This window comes from Sceloporus undulatus, chromosome 4 (genome assembly GCF_019175285.1).
Source record: "Sceloporus undulatus isolate JIND9_A2432 ecotype Alabama chromosome 4, SceUnd_v1.1, whole genome shotgun sequence".
Taxonomy (NCBI): domain Eukaryota; kingdom Metazoa; phylum Chordata; class Lepidosauria; order Squamata; family Phrynosomatidae; genus Sceloporus; species Sceloporus undulatus.
In genome coordinates this window covers 205,571,929-205,594,113 of record NC_056525.1, presented here as the reverse complement: position 1 = coordinate 205,594,113, position 22,185 = coordinate 205,571,929, and the positions used below count along the sequence as shown (strand labels likewise).

The window sequence follows — 22,185 nt, the reverse complement described above, 5'->3', positions numbered from 1 at the left end:
AGGGGATCCAACTATTAGGTTTAAATGAAAAATAACTGTTTTTAGATTTGGCATTGTAATATAAACATGAAGTGCCTCATGGACAACCTTCAAATGAAATTCTAAAATCCTTTAGAATTAACACAATAATTACTCTAAAACATTTGTGGAAATGAATGTATTGATAATTAATGTATAACGTGTGAAATACATAGATGAACTAGTCATTTTTCTTTATAGAAATGCCAAAGCTATTCTGAAAGCATGACTCCCACAATGCCCTATAAATACTCTGACCTATATTTAGTTCACAAGTGGCTCAAAACCAGCTCATAACCAACCCACATTCATTCAGGTGGTGGCATGCCAAAATTTTGATACATGCACTGTTCACAAGACTATTCATCACATAAAAATAATTGGGATTTTTACTGGTGACTGCCACATTTAAGCAGTGTTCTAAACAGCTCTTACTACCTGACATTTATAAAAACTCTTCCATGTGTTAAATCTTTCCCATTCCATCATTCCAGTTTCTGTGGCTCATGTTATGTGCAAAACCTTTTACAATAAAATCCAGTCTTCATCCCCAATAATCAAATTATTGGATAACAAAAGTTTTGCTGAATGGTACACATGATATACAAGGAATATATTTTTAAAACATCTTCAGTGTGAAAAACTTACTGCTAACCAGAGTAGCATGGAATGGGAAGTGCTCATACTTGCTAAGTGTCCTGCTCTAAAAGGAGGATTAATCCTCCCACAGTCCTCAAATTTTTTCAGCTGCTTTCAAATACAGTGGGCCCTTCCCATATGTGGGGGATCCATTCTGGAACACCACCCCCTGTGTAAAGGAAAAAATGTATATGCTCAAGTCCTGTTCAAAACAATGGCTGTGCAACATTATTGATTCCGTGGCTTGCCTTCCGCATAAAGTTGAAGTCACGTATGGCATGAGTGTGCTATATTCACAGATTCTCTTTGCTCCCACTTTTTTTCTTTATCCTCAGCTTACATCAATTTCTGCAAACTGAGTTCAAAGTGCACAAAAAAACTGCACAAAATTATCTTTTAAAAAAAATTATGTCAAAGATAAACATAACCAGCATTTATTCTTCAACACTTATAATTAAACTGATCTTGACCACTTAACATACATGACCTATACCAATACACTTAAGTAAAAGGTAAAGGTATTCCCCTTTGATAAACTAGATTACCGCACTACACTCTTATACTGCTTCCATTCCACTTTAACTTCTCTGACAGCTTCCTGTGGCATTCTGAGACTTGTAGTTCAATGAGGCCTAAGAACTCTCTGAGAATTCTAAATGCCCCTCCTTAAACTTCAAACCCCAGAATGCAACAGGAGGCAGCCAGAGCAGTTAAAGTGGAGTAGCAGCACTATAATAGTGTAGTGCGGTAATGTGGAAGGTTGTCAAGCCACGTCTCTCTATAGGGGACGGTGCTCATCTCCATTACTAAGCTGAAGAGCCAGTGTTGTCAAAGAGGTTTATTGCATGGGCCCTGAAACGGGCCTGTTTTGTTCTAAAACGGGGGCGCACATGGAACGGGATGGGGCTAGGGACTGCATTTTACTGCACAAGGGAACTCCACTGCTGCTGCTGGGCATTCCAATCACGTCCTCCCCCCTTCCAGAGGGCACGATTTCTGAGAACTGTTCTAAAGCATTCTCCGAAATCGCACCCTCTGGAACGGAGGAAGGACATGATTGGAATGCCCAATGGCAGTGGCAGCATTCCCTTTTGCAGTAAAATGCAGTCCCTAGCCCCATTCTGTTCCATGCATGCCCTGCGCGCACCCATTTTAGGACACAACGGGCCTGTTTTAGGGCCTGTGCGATAAACTTCAAAGACAACTCTGTGATCATGTGGTCAGCATGACTGCAAAAAATACTGTTACACTTACCTTTAAAAAATTATGGGGAAAAAACATACAGCTTGCTACAGTTTGGAGTATCACTGGATGGCCCTGTCCTGTTCTCCTCCATGGTGGCGCATGCACACTTCATGCCAACATGGTCATGTGCATATCACACTGCCATTGAGGAGAACAGAACTTTAGGTCCTGTGGAATTTGCCACCTGCAGGAAGAGGGGGTCCAGAATGAAGCCTTCATAGCTACAAAGGACCAACTGTAACTTTGGTGCAAAATACACTGCAGAAATAATCCAGTTTGAGACCACTTTAACTGCCCTAGCTCAATGCTAGGAAATTATGGGAACTGTACAGTAAGTGTGAGACATTTAGCCTTCTCTGTCAGAAAGCTCTGGTGCCACAATAAACTACAATTCCCAGGATTCCCTAGCACTGAGCAGTTAAAGCCAGGGCAGTTAAAGTCTCAAACTAGGTTATTTCTGCAGTTTGTTTTGAACCTTTCAGTACTGGTTTCTACATGGGCATCTAATGTCCTTCCATTCTTACCATATTTTATACATTTCTCCACCTCTGAAGTCTCATCCTTTCCTGCACTTTTTTACACTTTAATTCTCCTACAGAATTTATACCACCTTATAAATTAAATAATTTAGGTAATTTAATGTGATAACACTTCAAATTCAGAAATAATTCTTATCTTCTCCTTTCTTTCCCCTCTTGCTTTGACTTCATCCTTCAAAATTTGCTACTACTAAATTTCCCCACTTATTTTCCCACTTAGCCTGAAAAATCCACAAAAAACTATGGATGCCGGCCATAAAAGCCTTCGACTTTACATTAGTTAGTTTATTCATTTCAGACATATAATTTCAAGAGCCGTTCTTCTTCCGGAGGTATGTCTGTATTTTTTCCACTTTGGGGCATGAATTACTATATCCACTGTTATCACATGTAGCAAAATTTTGAAATGTTGAAGTATATTCATTTTTGGCTATTTTTTCCAGTGTTAAATGCTACCTATAAAATATTTTTATAATAAGTTTCTTTTAAGTTGTCTGGTAAATTTCAAGTTTTAAATCCAAGACTTTTCCCAGTGTTCTTCAACCAAGTTCTCAGTAATGACTTCCTAACTAATGGTCTTTACAGTCTCCATTCACTATGATCATATTACAGCATATGTATGTGTGCCAGCCAAAATGTATATTGAAACCTTCCAGTTGTAAAAGCCTCTTATTTTTTAATATGATGCGTTCTAACATCCAGGAGATATAGCTTGCCTGAAAATATAATTTCAGATCCAGTAGACCTCATTCTCCTCTTTACTTTTTGTCTTGAAGCACTTTCCATCTTATTCTCAGTTTTTTCCCCTGACCAAACAAATTTTGACAAGTCTTTACTCCATTGTTTGAATGGTAGATCAATTATTGGCAAGATCTGAAATAAGAATATCATCTTGGTGAGAATGTTTGTTTTAACTGCCAAAATTCTACCAAGTAAGGAGAGTTTCAGCTTACTTCACTTCCTGAGATCTTCTTTAATTTGATTCTAATTTAGTTATTGGCAAATAATTCTGAGTTTTTCATTGTTATTATTATACCAAGATAATTCACTTTCTTTTCTATTTTAAAATTGGATTCTTAAATCAATTCTTCTTTTTTGGTGATGTACTTCATAAGCATTACTGTTCATTCTTTGTTAATTTTAAATCCCACAAATTCACCAAATTCTTCTAATATTTCTAGTAACCTTTTAAAGCTATAGTTGGACCATCCAAAAATATTACAAAGTTGTCTGCAAAGGCCCTCAGCTTATAATTTTGTGCTTGGATAGCTATACCTCTGACTGAGGGGTCTTTTCTTATTTTCCTGTTTAGAAATGTCAATGTTATCTTTAAATGAAATCAATGGTGATAAGGAACATCCTTGTCTTGTTCTTGAGTTTGCGCAGTGGGGAAGAAAGAGAACAGAATCTTGCCCTTCCCAGTAGGCTTCAACCTCTCCCAGTTTATATGTTCTTCCTCATTAAAGTTTGCCATCTTGACCTATCACTAGTCACAGCTTCTGCCAACCTAGCAATTCAAAAGCATGCAAATGCAAGTAGATAGATAGGTACCACTTTGGTGGGAAATTACAGAGTTCAGTGCAGTCATGCTGAACACATGACAATCAGAGCAGTCATCAGTTTAGTAATGGAGATGAGCACTGCCCCCTACAGTTGGTTACGACTAGACATTCATGTCAAGGGACTACCTTTACCTTTACCTTTACCTTTGACCTTGACTACACTCTGTTGTTGCTTGGCTACAAATGTTCCAGTTTTCAACTGTGAAATACTGGATGGTATGAGTGCCCCCTTCCTACCAAGACAGTCTGCTACAGAAAGCTCTGTGGAGAGAAGCTGTGTTTCTGCTGGTGGTGCCCCCTCAAATATCAATGTGAAATGTAACAGCACATACTGTATATACTCATATATAACTCTAGAAATTTAGATCAAAAGATTGACCCCAAAAACCTGAGTCGACTTATCCACAGGTCAATGTACGTACTGTATCTTTAAAAGAAGGCACCATCCCCTGGTGAAAAGCAAGAGTATAACCTGTCCTGGAAGCACTATTCTACTCATCCATCCAACCTTAAGAGTATGCAGAAAGAGTTATGTCTGCTGGAATTTTGAAAGTTATTTGACACTGTTTTGCTTTGCTTCATCTTTTAGATTCACTGCCATTTGCCCCTAAGTTTTACCCTCGACTTATCCACAGGTCATAGCCAAATCCATCATTTTGGCCCTAAAACATGCCCTCAACTTTTACATGAGGTTGATTTATAGTCGAGTATATACAGTAATAATTTAAATAATACAAATAAACCAAATAATGGTTATTAAAGGGAACTAGGAATACTAGGAAATATACAACAGGGAGTATTCATACATTGACAGAGAAATGATCTAAGAGACCTTTCCTACCTCTAATATCTACCATATGATTAGTGCTGAATTGAATGTCAGCATCCAAGGACACAAAAGGAGAATGATGACATGCTGTTTAGTTACTGAACATTAGGAGTTGAAGATTCTCAAATCCATTCCCATTAAGCTTTTTCCTTTTCCCTCTCCTTTGAAACACTAATAGGAATAGAATAATATTCCATGTCTGCCTTTATTTCCTTCAATCACTTTAACTTGGATCTACCTCTCTGTTGCCAAGAGACAGCATTAATGTGCAATGCAATTTGTAATCCCTTCGTGTTAGCCATTGCACTGACAAAATATTCTTTAATATTTAATATTCATATGGAAAGCTGCCATAAAATGTCAACCAAGTTTTTATATGAAACTTAATGGTTTTGAAAGAACTGAAACATGATGAAAACTTTCTATCTGCTTTCTTGAATTTCATTTTATTCAGTATGATGCATACTGTCATCATTACACCTGCAGGTCATAAATACTGTACATCCAAAGGAGGATCTGGCCACTTATTCCAAGGTAAGAAAAACACAGTGAAGACATAATACAATTGTTGTACAGCACTGTAGTACCGTATTGTCTTATTTTTAATCATTAGTCAAAAGATATCCTGGTTTGGAGACTATAGTCCAGTGCTTTTGCAAAATGACTTTCTTATCTCCTCTTCTCTCCACTCCAATCCCTGTGCTCCTTCAAACCCTCTACTGAGGTAACAGACTCTCAAAAAAGGCGAGTAGTGGAGAGAGCCGCAATGAGATAGTGGATTTCCCAGACTTGGGCAAAGGCAGTTTAGAGGGTTGATTCCCATTTCCTGATGTATCCCCCATCCATGTCACAAGCCAAGACTTCCCTTGCCCTCAGATAAGGGTTTTCAAAGTCACAGGGGCTGCAGTGGAAAGAAAGGATGGGAGGTCCCGTTTAACAAGAAACATTTCACTCATACATTACTGGGCACAATTCTACATCTTATATATCATCTAACTTACTTCTGGAATAAAAGAATTATTAATGTGCTTTAAAATGTATGTTGAACCTTCTCCTTTCCTCTCATACGCCATAAGGGAGGGTTCCTGTTTTCATCGGATGTGGTCCTAGTCTGCAAACAAGAAGGAAAAGTATTTGGTACATTTTTTGGTGAAATAGACAATCACTGATGATGGATGAAGGTCTGCATGCTTGAATACCTCTCCATTTAAAAAAAAAACAATACAAAAATACCCTCCATGCTCCTTAAGTTTTCCACATTAATTTAAAAACATTCTACTGTTCACCCTTCTTCCATTCACATGAATTTACATGGCTGGTATGCAATCCCTTGGTGCTGCCTGATGACACCTGATGAGATCCACTTGCTTCAGCAGTTAAGGGACAAAGGGACAGGAAAGAATCTGTATGATAGCAGAAGGAGGCAGCAGTGTTAATTTCACATGGGCAGAGCTCCAAAAAGTTCAGTGTTTCAGTCACAAACAGTTTCCCTTCCATGTTTTTGGCACTTTCTTCCTGCAGTGAGACCAATTCAAATGAACAAAGGAGGTAAGAAATTCCTCATTGCATGGTATATCTATGTTACTTTCTGATGGAACAACCAGAGGACTACATGAGCATGTGGTTAACTTTAAAATGTACTGAAATGAGTATTCCAGTGCAATTTCTACATAACTTCCTCTGGATACATGAACACCAGTAATGAGACTATGTTTAAGATATTTGCATGCCTTCTAAAGTTTAACAGATGAATAGAGATGGGTCCTAAACTTCACATGCCATTTTCTTTCCTTTCCCTACATGGAAAACCAAGTTTTGTTTTAGATGTTAGTCTGCCACTGAGACAAAATAACCTGTTATTTCATATATTCTGTGCCCCTGTATGCACATACAGTATGTTCTGCTAAAGAGTGAAGGCAAAGAATTCTCCTAGAATGCTATCAGTCTTGAGTTTTAGAAAAATTTATTTCTCACTCCTATGTAACAGTAACAAGTTAAATATTGAATCCTATGCCCTATGGCTTGGAGCAAAAAAGCCCATTCGATTTAGATAGGAGATTATCACACTATCAGTTACAGCACAAACCAATCAGCATAGTTCTGATTAGGCAATAGTCCTGACTGCATAACGCAGTGCACAAATCAATGTTTTCCTGTGAGAAAACCACCACTTTTCACTCACGGGGTAGAACCTGTGAATTACCGCAATTAAAAAGATAATACTGCATCCAGCGACCAATGCAATCATTGGTCGTGCTGTCTTTGTGCAATCTCACGAGCTTGTCAGCACAAGACTTCACCACAGTTACACATACACAGTCATGATCTGAAGAATGCAGTCAGTTCCTGCCACTCTTATCATGAATACATCCCAGTTTTCAGAGAAAAGTGCAATCTAACACATAACTGCAGCGCTAAGGTAGCAGTTTCATTAATTTTGGGTTGCCAGTGGGTTAGCATCATAGTGTGATAATCTTCATAGTCTGAACAGAAACAGAAATGGTCTATTAGTGTCTATAGAAGCCATCTGCTCTATAGTGAGGTGGAAGCTGTACTAAAAGAAATTGGGAAGAATAAATCACCAGGAGCAGATGATATCCCAGTTGAACTGCTACAATTCACATTGACAGAAACAACTCTGATATTAAGTAAAATATGCCAGTGGCCAACAGATTGGAAATGATCAATATCCATCACCATCCACAAAAAAGGAGGCACAAAAAACTGAAACAACTATAGGACAATAGCATTAATTTCCCAAACAAGCGAAATAATGCTCAAAATGTGAAGTCGAAGGCTTTCATGGCCGGCATCCATAGTTTTTTGTGGGTATTTCAGGCTATATGGCCATGTTCTAGAAGAATTTCTTCCTGATGTTTCGCCAGCATCTTTGGCTGGCATTTTCAGAGAATGCTTGCCTGGAAAAAGTTGGGTGTATATATACTGTGTGAGCCTGGAAATACAGGAGTGATTTGTATGTGTATTGTTCTGTTGCTGATGGCAGGCCTCAGGCTGGGAGGCTAATGCAAAAGAGGATTAGTGTCTTTTGCATTAGCCTCCCAGCCTGAGATCTTCACTGGCTGCCCATTCGCTTCCGAGCGCAATACAAGGTGTTGGTCACTACCTATAAAGCCCTACATGGCTTGGGCCCGAGTTACTTGAGGGACCGCATCTCCCCATATGATCCGCCCCGCACACTCAGAACATCTGGGAAGAACTTACTGGTAATTCCACCTTCCAAATATGTTGCCACATCCCAAATGGACTTTTCAGTGGTGGCCCCACGGATGTGGAATGATCTACCTGAGGATCTCCGTCTGACAACTCCCCTAGAAACATTCAAAAAGAGGCTTAAAACTCTCCTTTTTTGTCAAGCCTTCCCCCCTGAAGAATGAAGTTATCTACCCTGTTGCCATCAATTCCCTGCTTACCCTTGTAGGCAAATGATTGTGCTTAGAGTTCTGTAATTGTATGGTTTTAATTGTCTGTACACTGCTTTGATCTGTGGAAAAGCGGTATATAAATAAAATTTATTATTTAAATAAATAATAAATAAATAAAATTTATTATTTCCAACAACCCTACAACATCTCGCTTTAACTCTCTGCTAGCTTCTTTTGGCCTCCAACCACACTCCAACTCTTCAACTCATTCTCTTGGTCACTGTCTTGACCTAGTTCTTGCTGCAAACTGCGCCATTTCTGACTACCTGGCACTTGACTTTCCACTATCTGACCATCATTTAATCTCCTTTGCTCTCACTTATACTCCTCCTCCTCGCCTTACTATTCAACGTCTTTTTCGTGATCTTCAATCTGTTGACTCTAACCATCTTGGTCTGACCCTGGATTCATCTCTCTCTTCCCTAAATCTCGGGGATTCTGCTGATTCAGCAATGTCTTTATTTAACTCCACTCTTTCCTCTACTCTCGACCATTTTGCCCCTGTCTCTGTACGCACTTCTTCCTCTAAGACTAGGCCTCAGCCCTGGCTTACCCCCAACATTAAGTTTCTCCGGTCCTGCTCTAGAGCGGCCGAACGTCTTTGGAGAAAGTCCAAAGAGTGGGCTGATTTTATCCATTTCAAATTTGTTCTTTCTTCCTTCTCACGCGCCCTCTCTATGGCTAAACAGAATTATTACAAATCATTGATCTCCGCCAATGAGAGGAGCCCGCAGCGTTTGTTCTCCACCTTCAACACTTTGCTTAAACCTCCCTCTCCTCCTGTCTCTTCATCTTTCTCTCCTAATGACTTTGCTAACTATTTCATCTCTAAGATTACCACTCTTCGCTCTGAGATAGTCCCTCCTGATTCTTCTTCTGCTCTTAATCTTCTATCGCCTTCGCCTAACAAATTTTCTGTCTTTCCTCCTGCCTCTTTGGATGAACTCTCTACACTTCTGAACTCTTCCAAACCTGCTACCTGTCCTCTTGATCCTATTCCTACTCGTCTTCTAATCTCTATAGCTCCCTCCTTTCTGCCCTCGCTCCTCCATATCTTCAATCTCTCTCTCTCTACAGGCTCCTTCCCCTCGGACTTCAAACATGCTCTCATTTCCCCAATTCTGAAAAAACCTTCTCTTGACCCCTCCTCTCTGTCTAGCTATCGTCCGATTTCTCTTCTCCCCTTTCTTTCTAAAGTTTTGGAACGGGTTGTCTATTCGCGCTGTCTTGAGTTTCTTGAAGCCAACTCCATTCTCGATCCCTTTCAGTCTGGCTTCCGCCCAAGGCATTCTACAGAGACAGCTCTCACTAAGATCTCGAATGACCTTTTACAGGCCAAGGCTAATGGCCTTTACTCTGTTCTCATTCTTCTCGATCTGTCTGCAGCCTTTGACACTGTTGATCACTGTCTTCTAGTTGACATACTCTCTGACCTTGGGTTCTCAGACTCTGTTCTCGACTGGTTTAGATCTTACTTGTCTGGCAGATCTTTTGCAGTAGTTGCAGGGGGTCTGACTTCTTCTCCTGTTCCCTTATCTGTTGGAGTTCCCCAGGGCTCTGTTCTGGGTCCCCTTCTGTTTTCTCTCTACACACTGTCCTTAGGAAAACTCATTAGCTCTTTTGGCTTTTCCTACCATCTGTATGCCGATGACACCCAGCTGTATCTTTCTGCCCCTGACCTTTCTCCAAGGCTTGAACAGCAAGTCTCATCTTGCCTTACAGCTGTCTCACAGTGGATGCGCCATCGGCGTTTGAAGCTCAACATGTCCAAGACGGAGCTTCTTGTCTTTCCTCCTAAGCCCAACCTTCAACACTCCTTTTCTGTCTCTGTGGACAACATTTCCATTCAACCAGTCCAGCAAGCCCGCAGTCTTGGCTTTATCTTTGACTCTTCTCTGTCGTGTATCCCTCAGATCCAGACCACAGCCAAGGCTTGTAGATTCCTTTTGTACAATATTGCCAAAATCCGACCATATCTCACTGCCTCTACTGCCAAGATCCTGGTCCATGCCCTAGTGATCTCACGACTGGATTACTGTAATGTCCTCCTGGCTGGGCTTCCTTTTTCTCACCTCCGTCCTTTAATCTCTGTCCAGCATTCAGCTGCACGCATTATCACTTCCACCCACCGCTCTGACCACATCTCTCCTGTGTTGGCATCCCTTCACTGGCTCCCTCTCCCTTTCCGCATTCAGTATAAGCTCCTGCTGTCGACATTCAAAGCCCTCCATGGACTGGCCCCTCCTTACTTATCAGACCTTCTTTCTCCTCACCTTCCCACCAGGGCCCTCCGTTCTGGTAGTCAAGGTCTGCTGTCTCAGCCCAGGATTTCCTCTGCCCCATCCCGGATTCGGCCCTTTTCACTTGCTGCCCCTCACTCCTGGAACCTTCTTCCTCCACAAGCAAGAGCCATCACTTCTTTAACCAGCTTCAAAACGGAGCTGAAAACCATCCTATTCAGAGAAGCCTTCCCAGGCATCGCATAATTGTCGCTTACTATCTGATGTTCTGTTGTTGGCTGTTTATCGATCCATTTCCTGTATTCCTATGTACTGTATATGTATTATCCTACTTGTGATTATGTATTTTCCCTGGATAATGATTAACCATCCATTATGAAGCCTGCCCTCCCTCCAGTCCATCTGCCTTGGTCCAGGCCTCGGAGGTTGAGAGGAACTGCTGGACCTCTTACCCTTTCTCGTCACCACTCCCTTCTCCTTCTGTATCATGTCTTTTTTAGATTGTAAGCCTGAGGGCAGGGAACCGTCTAACTAAAAAGATTGCATGTACAGCGCTGTGTAAATTTACAGCGCTTCATAAATAAAGGTTAATAATAATAATAATAATAATAATTATTATTATTATTATTATTATTATTATTATTATTAAATATTGAACAGAACAGAGACTGAAGTCAAGAAATCAGAAGAAGACTAGGAAGGGCAGCTATTAACAAACTAGATAAGATCCTAAAGTGTAAAGATTCATTAGCATTATTGTTTATCATCATCTTCACCATCACCATCCTTATAAGCATACTTATCAGATTTGCAGATGGCACCAAATTGGGAGGAATAGCTAATACTCCAGAGGACAGGATCAACATTCAAAATGATCTGAATAGACTAGAAAGCTGGGCCAAAGCTAACAAAATGAAATTCAACACCAGGCCCGTAGCTAGCGTGGGGCAAGCGGGGCACCACCCCGGGGCCCCCAGCCAAAGGGGGCCCCACACCGCCCTCCCTTGCCTCGCAAATATCTCTCTCTCAGTCTTCCCTCCTTAGCCCGGCCTCCCTTTACCAGCAACAGAGAAGTCAGGACTGGGGGCCATGTGGGGGCCTGAGAGGGAGGCGCCAGGCCAGCAAAAAGGAGCCGAGGAGGAGGAGTGAGAGTGGCGCCAATTTGTGAGAGCTGCATCGGGCTGCATCCATACTGGAGAAATAACCGGTTTGGCAGCGCTTTAACTCTTTTTCTGGCTCAACTGGAATCCTGGGAGTTGGAGTTTGTTGTGGGGCCTAGATATCAAGGTTTGACTCTTTTTCTGGCTCAAGGCTATATTATTCTGGGAGTTAGAGTACATTGTGGGGCCCAGAGCTCAAGGCTTAACTCTTTTCTGGCCTCCTTTTATAGGACATGTCCTACATTTCAGAGTTCTGCCCAGAAGGAATTTCAAAACGTCCTCTATTTTTGGTAAGATGACCAGATGTCCTCCTTTTCTAGGACGTGTCCTATGTTTCAACTTTCTGGCCAGGAGGAATGTCAAAATGTCTTCCATTTTTGGTAGGATGACCAGATGTCCTCCTTTATCCAGGACACGTCCTACATTTCAGCCCTGCCTAGGAGCAATGTCCAAACGTCCTCCATTTTCCCAGGGTGACCAGACATCCTCCTTTATCCAGGAGACGGCCTACATTTCTGCCCAAGAGGAATTTCAAAACATTCTGGTTTGTTCAGAGAGTTTGCCTTTGCCAGCCTTCCCTTGAGGCTGAGAGAGTCTGACTTCCTTGCCTAGTGGGTCTTCTTGGCTTGTTCAGAGAGTGTGTCTTTGGTGACTTGGGTGTGTGCGAGTGTATGAGTGTGTGCCTTCAAGAGGTTTTCTTGGGAGGTTGGTTCAGAGAGGGTTTGACTTTGCCATCCTCTGAGGCTGAGAGAGTGTGACTTGCCCAATGGTTTTCTTGGAAGATTTGTTCAGAGGGGATTTGCCTTCACTTTCTTTTAAGGCTGTGATAAGCCCAGTGGGTTTTTTATGCCCAAAGAAGGCATCAAATCTTTGTTCTCCTCCACTGCTGCTTCCTGCCACACTTCCTCAGATCAGGGACGTAGCTAGGATTTTAGGAAGGGGGGGGGGTCCAGACTAAGTGCCACCATTATAATGGGGCTTGAGTGCGGCGGCGCAGCAGCACACACCATTCATTTTTCTAATGGAAGGGGAGGGTCCCTTCTGACCCCCAGACCCCCCCCCCCCCCCGGCTACATCCCTGCTCAGATGCATTTAGTCTTAGAGTTGCTCCAAAATCTCTGTCTTTGAATTCTATTATTATTATTATTATTATTAACTGAAAGAAAGAAGTTGGCAGCATGAGCTTTCCTAAAGTCTGCTTCCTGAGATGTATTTAATCTCAGAGGTGCAACAAGATTTCTCTCTCTCTCTCTCTCTCTCTCTCTCTAGCTTTGCTTCACGAACGAAGATTCAGGAAGGACTCAAGATTTCTATAATGTAAGCATTTATATTAATTTTAAAAAAATTAATAATGGTTTTGGCTTTTAGCTGGTTATGTCCTCCATTTTTCTTGAATGTCCTACATTTTGGGGGTAAATTTTGTCCTACGTTTTTTCTATATTTTGTCCCTGTTTGGTGGTAGAGAATTATGACAACCCTACCCCAAAGGAGCCACGACACGCGGCTCCTTTGTCCACCGCAACAAAGACCCCATAAGCACCCTGGAGCAACGCTATGACATCCCTCATGCGCCGCACCATTTGGACATGCCGCATGAACCACGTCATCGCCACACAACCCATGTAAACGGTGGTGTGCCAAGATGGTGCCCATGGCTCATGGTAGGACTCGGGACATTAAAAAATATAGGGGCCCCAAATGTACCTTCTGCCCCAGGGCCCCTAAAGGCCTAGCTACAGGCCTGTTCAACACAGAAAAATGTAAGGTACTGCACTTAGGGCAGAAAAATGAAATGCACAGATATAGGGTGGGAGACACACTGCTGAATGAAAGTACATGTGAAAGAGATCTAGGAGTCCAAGTAGACCATAAGTTGAACATGAGTCAACAGTGTGATGCGGCAGCTAAAAAGGCCAATGCAATTCGAGGCTGCATCAATAAAAGTATAGTGTCTAGATCAAGAGAAGTAATAGTGCCACTGTATTCTGCTCTGGTCAGGCCCAACCTGGAATATTGTGTCCAGTTCTGGGCACCACAATTCAAAAAGGACATTGAGAAACTGGAGCATGTCCAGAGGAGGGCGACTAAAATGGTGAAAGGTCTGGAAACCTTGCCCTATGAGGAACGACTGAAGGAGCTAGGGATGTTTAGCCTGGAGAAGAGAAGGTTAAGAGGTGATATGATAGCCCTGTTTAAATATTTGAAAGGATGTCATATTGAGGAGGGAGCAAGCTTGTTTTCTGCTGCTCCAGAGACTAAGACCCAGAGCAATGGATGCAAATTGCAGGAAAAGAGATTCCACCTCAACATTAGGAAGAACTTCCTGACAGTAAGGGCTGTTCGACAGTGGAACAAACTCCCTCGGACTGTAGTGGAGTCTCCTTCCTTGGAGGTCTTTAAGCAGAGGCTGCATGGCCATCTGTTGGGGATGCTTTGATTTGGATTTCCTGCATGGCAGGGGGTTGGACTAGATGGCCCGTGCGGTCTCTTCCAACTCTATGATTCTATGATTCTATTATCCTGCCTTTCCTCTGGTACAAGGACTCATACAACTGAACTTTAAAGTTAGAATTGCCCAAGCCATTTAATTCCCTATCACCATGTACATATGGTAGCTGGACAATAAGAAAGCAGATAGGAAGAAGATCAACTCATTTGAGATAAGGTGTTGGTGAAGAGTGCTGAGCATACCATGCATGGTAAAAAAAGACAAACAAATGAATCCTAGAGCAGATCAAGTCTAAATCATTCCTGGATGCCAAGATAACAAAACTGAGGCTGATGTACTTAGCCACATCATGAGAAGGCATGACTCATTAGAAAAGGCAATAACGCTAGGAAAGTTCAAAAGGAGTTGAAAGAGAGGCATACCACATGCCAAATGGATGGGCTCGACCAAGGAGGTCACGGGCCTGAATGTGCAGGACCTAAGCAGAGCAGTAGAGTATAGGTCCATAAGGTCACCATGAGTTGAGGTCAACTCGAGGACAGTTAAGAACAACAACAGAGTGCTATGTGAAAATCGTTTTTGCTTAGGCCAGTGCTTCTCAATTATTTTCTGTCATGCCCCCCCCAGGAAGAAGAAAGCATTTCGCGCCCCCCGTGCGACTGTAAATAGTATCATTTGTTTATAAAATTGTTATAAGTACACCTCTGCATAACAGAGCCTCACGCCCCCCTTTACGGAGCCTCGCGCCCCCCCTGGGGGGCCCGCCCCACTATTTGAGAAAGGCTGGCTTAGGCTAAGACTGACTAGGTTTTTGCAGCATGTGAAGAACTGATGAATTCTCTGCATTGCACAAATATGAGTGTGTTGTTTGATCTTTGTTGGCTGAAAAATAAAGCACACACTACATTCCTCTGACCTCAGGAACTCTTTTAGGAGACTCTTTGATGACTAGGTCATAGAATTAGAACAGAATTTGATGATTTACCAGTGCCTTTGCCATGCAGATTATATTGTTTGCAAGCTGCTAAATGCCAAGATACCAAATCCTTTTGTAGATAGAAAACACTCCCTTTGTTGACCAGATGCTGCCATCTATTTATTATTGTTTCTTTAACAGGGCTTTGCAAAGCATCAGCATGTGCTACACAGGATTAACCCTGCCGGCACACTGGCACCCACCACAGGAGGCACTGCCAATTAAACTGTCAAATGTCAGGAAAAAGCAATAGGTCATTCTGATGGTAAAGATTTCATTTTCCTGTAACCATTAAAACCAGTCTATTTTTAACTATTGTGAGGAACACAGACATCAAGAATCCACATCTGGAGTTTGGTTTTTCAGGAATATATAGACCACCTCATGTCATCTAAACTCCAGCTAATTTGTATATTGATGCATTTATAACCCACATCACGTTGAAGACACTAAACGGTAGCCTTGCAAATCACCAATAAACTTATCTTTAAAAACATTGGAGGAACAGTGCATCTTTCTTCTCTGTCCAATTGCATTAGAATAGCACTGGGGGACGACCAGGACTGGCCATATGCTTCACCCCTGAATCTAACCATCTGGCATGCTTTCTCTATTTCTAGTGTCTTCCACCCTCCTGAGCCTCATTGTCATCTCTACACTAATGCACAGAGCATAGGAAATAAGTAAGATGAACTCAAACTCCTAGTGCAACAAAGCAAATATGATATAATAGGCATCACTGAAACCTGGTGGGATGAGTCTCAGAACTGGAATGTAGAAATAGAGGGGTATAACCTTTTTAAGAGAAATAGGCCAAACAGGAAAGGAGGAGGAATAGCCCTATATGTCAGAGATATTTACACCAGTGAAGAGATCCAGGACATCAATACTGGAAGGCAGATGGAGAGCATCTGGATAAAAATTAAAAGGGAGGACAACAACAAGGATGTTATGGTGGGAGTCTACTACAGACCCCCAAGTCAGATGGAGGAATTTGATGACGCCTTTCTAGAACAGATGACTACACATTCAGAAAGGAGAGATGCAGTAGTGATGGGTGACTTCAACTATCCTGATATTTGCTGGAATTCAAACTCAGCCAAATCCTCAAGGTCTAGCAAATTCCTCACTTGCCTCCAAGACAATATCATTTTCCAAAAGGTGGAAGAGGCTACAAGGGGGTCAGCTATTTTAGATCTGATCCTAACCAACAAAGATGACTTGGTTAATGGGGTGCAAGTGGTGGGATCATTAGGTGGACCATGTTCTCCTGGAGTTTGTTATACAGTGGACAGGAGAAGCTAGGTATAGTCAGACACGCATTCTAGACTTTAGGAGAGCTGATTTCAGTGAACTCAGAGAAGTATTGAGAGTGATCCCATTTTCAGAAATACTAAAAGAGAAGGGAGTTCAGGATGGATGGGAGTTTCTCAAAAGGGAGATACTGAAGGCAGAATTTCAAACAGTTCCAGTGAGGAAGAAAAATGGGAGGTGTCTCAAGAAACCAGGACAGATGACTAAGGAACTTACAACTGAGCTAACTTTTACATGGAACATGTATAAGAAATGGAAAAATGGGGAAATCATGAAAGGGGAATTCAAACAAATAGCTAGCCTGTGTAGAGGTAAAGTCAGAAAGGCTAAAGCAAAGAATGAACTCAGGCTTGCTAGAGAGGTTACAAACAATAAAAGGGGCTTTTTTGGATATACCCGCAGCAAAAGGAAAAAGAAGGAAATGGCAGGGCCACTACATGGAGAAGATGGCAAAATGTTAACAGAAGACAGAGAAAAGGCAGAATTACTCAACACCTTCTTTGCCTCTGTGGTCTCAGGAAAGGAAAAGGGGTGCTCAACATGAGGATAATGGAGCGGAGGATATAATAGGGGAATTTCAGCACAGAATGAGCAAAGAGCTAGTACAGGAAAACCTGGTTAATCTAAATTAATATAAGTCTCCAGGATCAGATGAACTACATCCAAGAGTATTAAAAGAACTGGCAAATGTAATATCGGAGCCATTGACAATAATCTTTGAAAACTCCTGGAGAACAGAAGAAGTCCCAGCGAACTGGAGGAGGGCAAACGTTGTCCCCATCTTCAAAAAGGGAAAAAAGAGAATCCCAAAAATTATCGTCCAGTTAGTCTGACATCAATACCAGGAAAAATTCTAGAGCAGATCATTAAACAGAGAGTCTGAACATCTAGAAGGCAATGCCATAATCACAAAAAGTCATCACGGGTTTCAGAGAAAGATGTCATGCCAGACAAATCTAATCTCTTTCTTTGATAAAATTACCAGCTTGGTAGATGAAGGGAATGCTGTGGATATAATATATCTTGATTTCAGTAAGGCTTTTGACAAGGTTTCCCATGACATTCTTGCAAACAAGCTTGTAAAATGTGGGCTTGACAAAGTAACTGTTAAGTGGATCTGTAATTGGTTGACTGGCTGAACCCAAAGGGTGCTCAACAGTGGCTCCTTTTCATCCTGGAGAGAAGTGACCAGTGGGGTCCCACAGGGCTCTGTCCTGGGGCCAGTGTTATTCAACATCTTTATCAATGACTTGGATGAAAGAATTGGGGGCATACTTATCAAATTTGCAGATGACACCAAATTAGGAGGAATAGCTAATACTCCAGAGGACAGGATCAACATTCAAAATGACCTGAATAGACTAGAAAGCTGGGCTAAAGCTAACCAAATAAGCTTCAACATGGAGAAATGTAAGGTATTGCACTTAGGGCAGAAAAATGAAATGCACAGATATAGGATGGGGGACATCTGGCTGAAAGAGACTATGTGTGAAAGGGATCTGGGAGTCCAAGTAGACCACAAGTTGAACATGAGTCAACAGTGTGATGCGGCAGCTAAAAAGGCCAATGCAATTTTAGGCTGCATCAATAAAAGTATAGTGTCTAGATCAGGGGTAGGCAACCTTTTTGAGCCGGGGGCCAGGTTGCTGTCCCTCAGACAACTGGGGGGCCGAAGCCAAAAAATAAATAATTAAATAATTTTTTAAAAAATAAATAAATAAATAAGCCGGGACAAATGTAGGACAAATTTTTCAAATGGAGGGCACTTTTTTTTTAAAAATGGAGGATACGCAAAAAAATTTGCTGATTTTTTAAAAAAGGTTAATATAAATGCATGTTATGGAGGCTTCTATAGACAATTGCCCCCCTTGCCCGCCGCTTGCCCCCCCTTGCCCACCTCCTCCTGATAGGCCAAAGGCACCACACCCTCACGCGAGAGGCCAAAGGCTCCGGCGGCAATCGGCAGCAGGACCAGGCTGGGGCCGGTCCCAAGGCCTTGCCGGGCCACATCCGGCCCGCAGGCCGCAGATTGCCTACCCCTGGTCTAGATGAAGGGAAGTAATAGTGCCACTGTATTCTGCTTTGGTCAGACCCCACCTTGAATATTGTGTCCAGTTCTGGGCACCACAATTCAGAAAGGACATTGAGAAACTGGAGCGTGTCCAAAGGAGGGCGACTAAAATGGTGAAGGGTCTCGAAACCATGTCTTATGAGGAACAACTCAGGGAGCTGGGGATGTTTAGCCTGGAGAAGAGGAAGTTAAGAGGTGATTCTCTGCCTTACCCTGTGAATGATTGTGTTCTGTATAATTGTATTACTGGATTTTATCTATTTTTATGTGTAATAATTTTAATAGTCTGTAAACTGTTTTGATCTATGAAAAAACAGTATACAAATAAAACTTATTATTATTATTATTATTATTATTATTATTATTATTATTATTACATGATAGCTCTATTTAAATACTTGAAGAGATGTCATATTGAGGAGGGAGCTAGCTTGTTTTCTGCTGCTCCAGAGACTAGGACCCGGAGCAATGGATGCAAGCTCCAGGAAAAGAGATTCCACCTCAACATTAGGAGGAACTTCCTGACAGTAAGGGCTGTTTGACAGTGGAACACACTCCTTCGGAGTGTAGTGAAGTCTCCTTCCTTAGAGGTTTTTAAACAGAGGCTGGATGGCCATCTGTCAGGGATGCTTTGATTTAGATTTCCTGCATGGCAGAATGGGGTTGGACTGGATGGCCCTTGCAGTCTCTTCCAACTCTACAATTCTACGATTCTATGATAATGGAGTTTAAATTTTACTGTACTTTGTCTCATTCTCATATTGGGCAGATATTGATTCTTTTAGCACGACAATGTGAATCATCTCGCTCGTGCATTCTGGTTTTGTTGTTCACACTGGGTTTTGGGTTTGTTTGTTTTTTGGAGAGGGGTTGGAACTGCAACTCTGAGCATCTTTGTGAATTCTGTGGCTCATCCATGTCAGTATTGCAAATCAAGATGGAGTTGATGATGCAGATGTATTGGAAACATGTTCAAGGCATGCAGAGTTTTATCATGGTTTATCTTGGGTCTGTTTGCACTGGTTATTCGTACAGTTGTCAGTGTGAATCTTTTAGGAAAACTCGGGGGAGGGGACCCAGAATCGATTGTCCCAGGCTGAGTGGGGGTTTTTGGGCAGCCCCCTTGTAGCCATCCTGACTCCTGGTGACCCCATGGATGAGACATCTCCAAGGCTCCCTATCTTCCACTGCTCTGCTTGGGTCCTGTAAATTCATGCCTGTGTGTCCATTAATAGAGTCTATCCATCCAGCATGCTGTCTTCCTACATCCCTCCACTTTTCCCATGAGTCATGCCTTCCAATGACATGACCAAAGTTTGACAGCCTCACCTTAATCCTCTTGGCTTCCGGGCAGATTTCCGGCTTGATGGGTTCAAGGGGAGCCACCTGTTTGTCTTTCTGGCTCATGCCCATGGCATTCTCCTCAGCCCTCTTCTCCAGCACTACATTTTGAATGAATTGATTTTACTCTAATCCGCTTTCCGTACTGTCTACTTTGCACATCCATACATGATAATAGTAATATGGGAGAAAAGTAAAACTTATTACATGGTAATAAGCTGCGCTCTGGGCCCCACAACAAACTCCAACTCCCAGAATTCCATAGCCTTCAGTCAGGGCAGTTAAAGTGGTGCCAAACTGGGTTATTTCTCCAGTGTGGATGCAGCCTTAACACACACACACCCCCAGAAAGCCTCTGCTCTCTCTGAACAGCCCCAACTTTTCTTTTCCTGAACTTGGGTTGGGGATGGAGAAAGAAGGCCCCCTCCTCCTCCTGCTGCTCCTGCTCCTCCTCCCTCCCCTTCCCGAGTCCTTCCATTGGCAAAGCCTTTCCCTCCAGAGGACTGTGGAGAGACTGAGAGAGAGAGACCCTCTCCCTCCTCTTCCCGCCTTCCTCCTCCAGAGACCATGAAGCCGCCCAGAGGACCACCGCCTGCCCTCCTCCTTCTCTGGCTCCTCTCCTGGGCGCCTTCCAAAGCCAGTTCCCCCCTCTATGGCAACCGCTACGCCGGGTAAGGCTGCCTGCTGCTGGCCCTGGGGGCTCCCCTCCTGGGGACTCCCTCGGAGGGGGCACCTGGGAAGAAACTCTGGGAGCCCCTTGGAGGGAAGCCTTTGTCTGAGGGAGCCCCAGGGATGCCCCGGGAGAGGAAAGACAGCTTCCCTCCTCAAGGAAGCCAGCCACCCTTTCCTCTTCCTTCCTTCCTTCCTCCCCCGCCGCCTCCTGGTTGAGGGAGAGGGCTTCCGAAGTTTTCTTCAGGGTTGTTTCCAAGGCATAGCAGAGACCAAGGCAGCCTCTCGCTTTTTAGAACATGCTAAAACAAATGACAGTACTTGCCCATCGGGAATCGTTGGAGAATACTTGCCCATAAGGAATCATTGAATCGGAGAGTTGGAAGAGAGCGCAAGGGCCATCCAGTCCAGCCCCATTCTGCCATGCAGGAACTCTCCGTCAAAGCATCCCTGACAGATGGCCATCCAGCCTCTGCTTAAAGACCTCCAAGGAGGGAGACTCCCCTGCACTCCAAGGAAGGAGTCTGTTCCACTCTCCAACAGCCCTTACTGTCAGGAAGTCCCTCCTAATGTTGAGGTCTGGAGCACAGCATTGGCACAGCTTCTGGCCTCTTAAGATGCATGTGTCATTTAAACAGCATACCTCCAAAGTGACCCCAAACAGCTTTATTTGGGTCTGTCTGTACGGGCCCATTATTTCTGGGGAGGAATGGCTGTAGTAGAACTTTTTCCAAAACTGCAGTTGATAGTAACGTCTCTATTCCAGTTGAGGGAGGAGATGCATGTAAGGATGTTGTAGTCTAGTAATTCCTTGAAGCCCATGACAGCTTTCACATTATTTGACTTGTTCCCATCTGCTGCTGCTTTAGAAACTTTCCATTTCTTTGTACAGGTTTTATCGCAGCCTCTACACATCTACCACTTTATTTTTTGTTTCTCATGCCACTGTTTAGCCCCATTGGCCTTCTCTGTAGCCTTTTTTGCAGCCATGTATCTTTATGTAGTATATGCCAGTTTAAGTACACTGCTGTATAAGCCAGATGTACGTAAACTGGTTTCATCCAAGTTTTGGAGGATTTGTTAAGGGTATAGCAAACCAATGCCTCGATTGCATTTTGTAGAGAGGAGGGATATAAATGAATTTTATCATATTATTATAATTATTTTCCACCCTTATTATTCAAATCATAGCATTTCTCCTCATTTTGAAGTTAGCTATCCATCTTTTAGGGATTCTTGAGATGTGGGTCCTTGTTTGGGCAAAGGCTTAGATGTGCCTAAAGATGACCCTAAGAATTCATCCCTGTTCTTCGTTCATAGCAGAGTCATCACAGTTCATAGCTCACTTGCAGAACATACAGGGGTTATGTAGATGGTTCAGTCCCTGACATCTCCAGTTGAAAAGATCAGATATGCTGAAAAGTGGTTGCTAATCAAAGCAGGAAAAAATTGGGACTCTTGTGGCATCTTATTATGGCATTAGCATTCAAAGACCACAATCCACTTCATAAGATGCATGAAATGTTATCCTGGTTTGTACATGTAAGGACATGATTGCTAGGGTGTATGTGACATGATAAGGTTTCAGGAAAATGAAATACAGAAAGTTTAGTTGATGAAAATCACATTGCATTAGATACAATGCTATGTTTACAGTAGCATCATATCTCTCCCCCCCCCTTCTGCTTCT

The 22,185-nt window shown here is 42.6% G+C and overlaps 1 protein-coding gene across 1 annotated transcript in view; it reads left to right on the top strand.

Moving 5' to 3' along the window:
• The first annotated feature begins 20,350 nt into the window (after window positions 1–20,350).
• The window catches only part of CPA6 (carboxypeptidase A6), a 59,753-nt gene continuing 57,918 nt past the window's right edge, over window positions 20,351–22,185 (top strand). Inside the window, 1 exon segment of the mRNA XM_042461330.1 lies at window positions 20,351–20,497. Within this exon segment, the coding sequence (XP_042317264.1) occupies window positions 20,394–20,497 (104 nt within the window). The 5' untranslated portion in view covers window positions 20,351–20,393.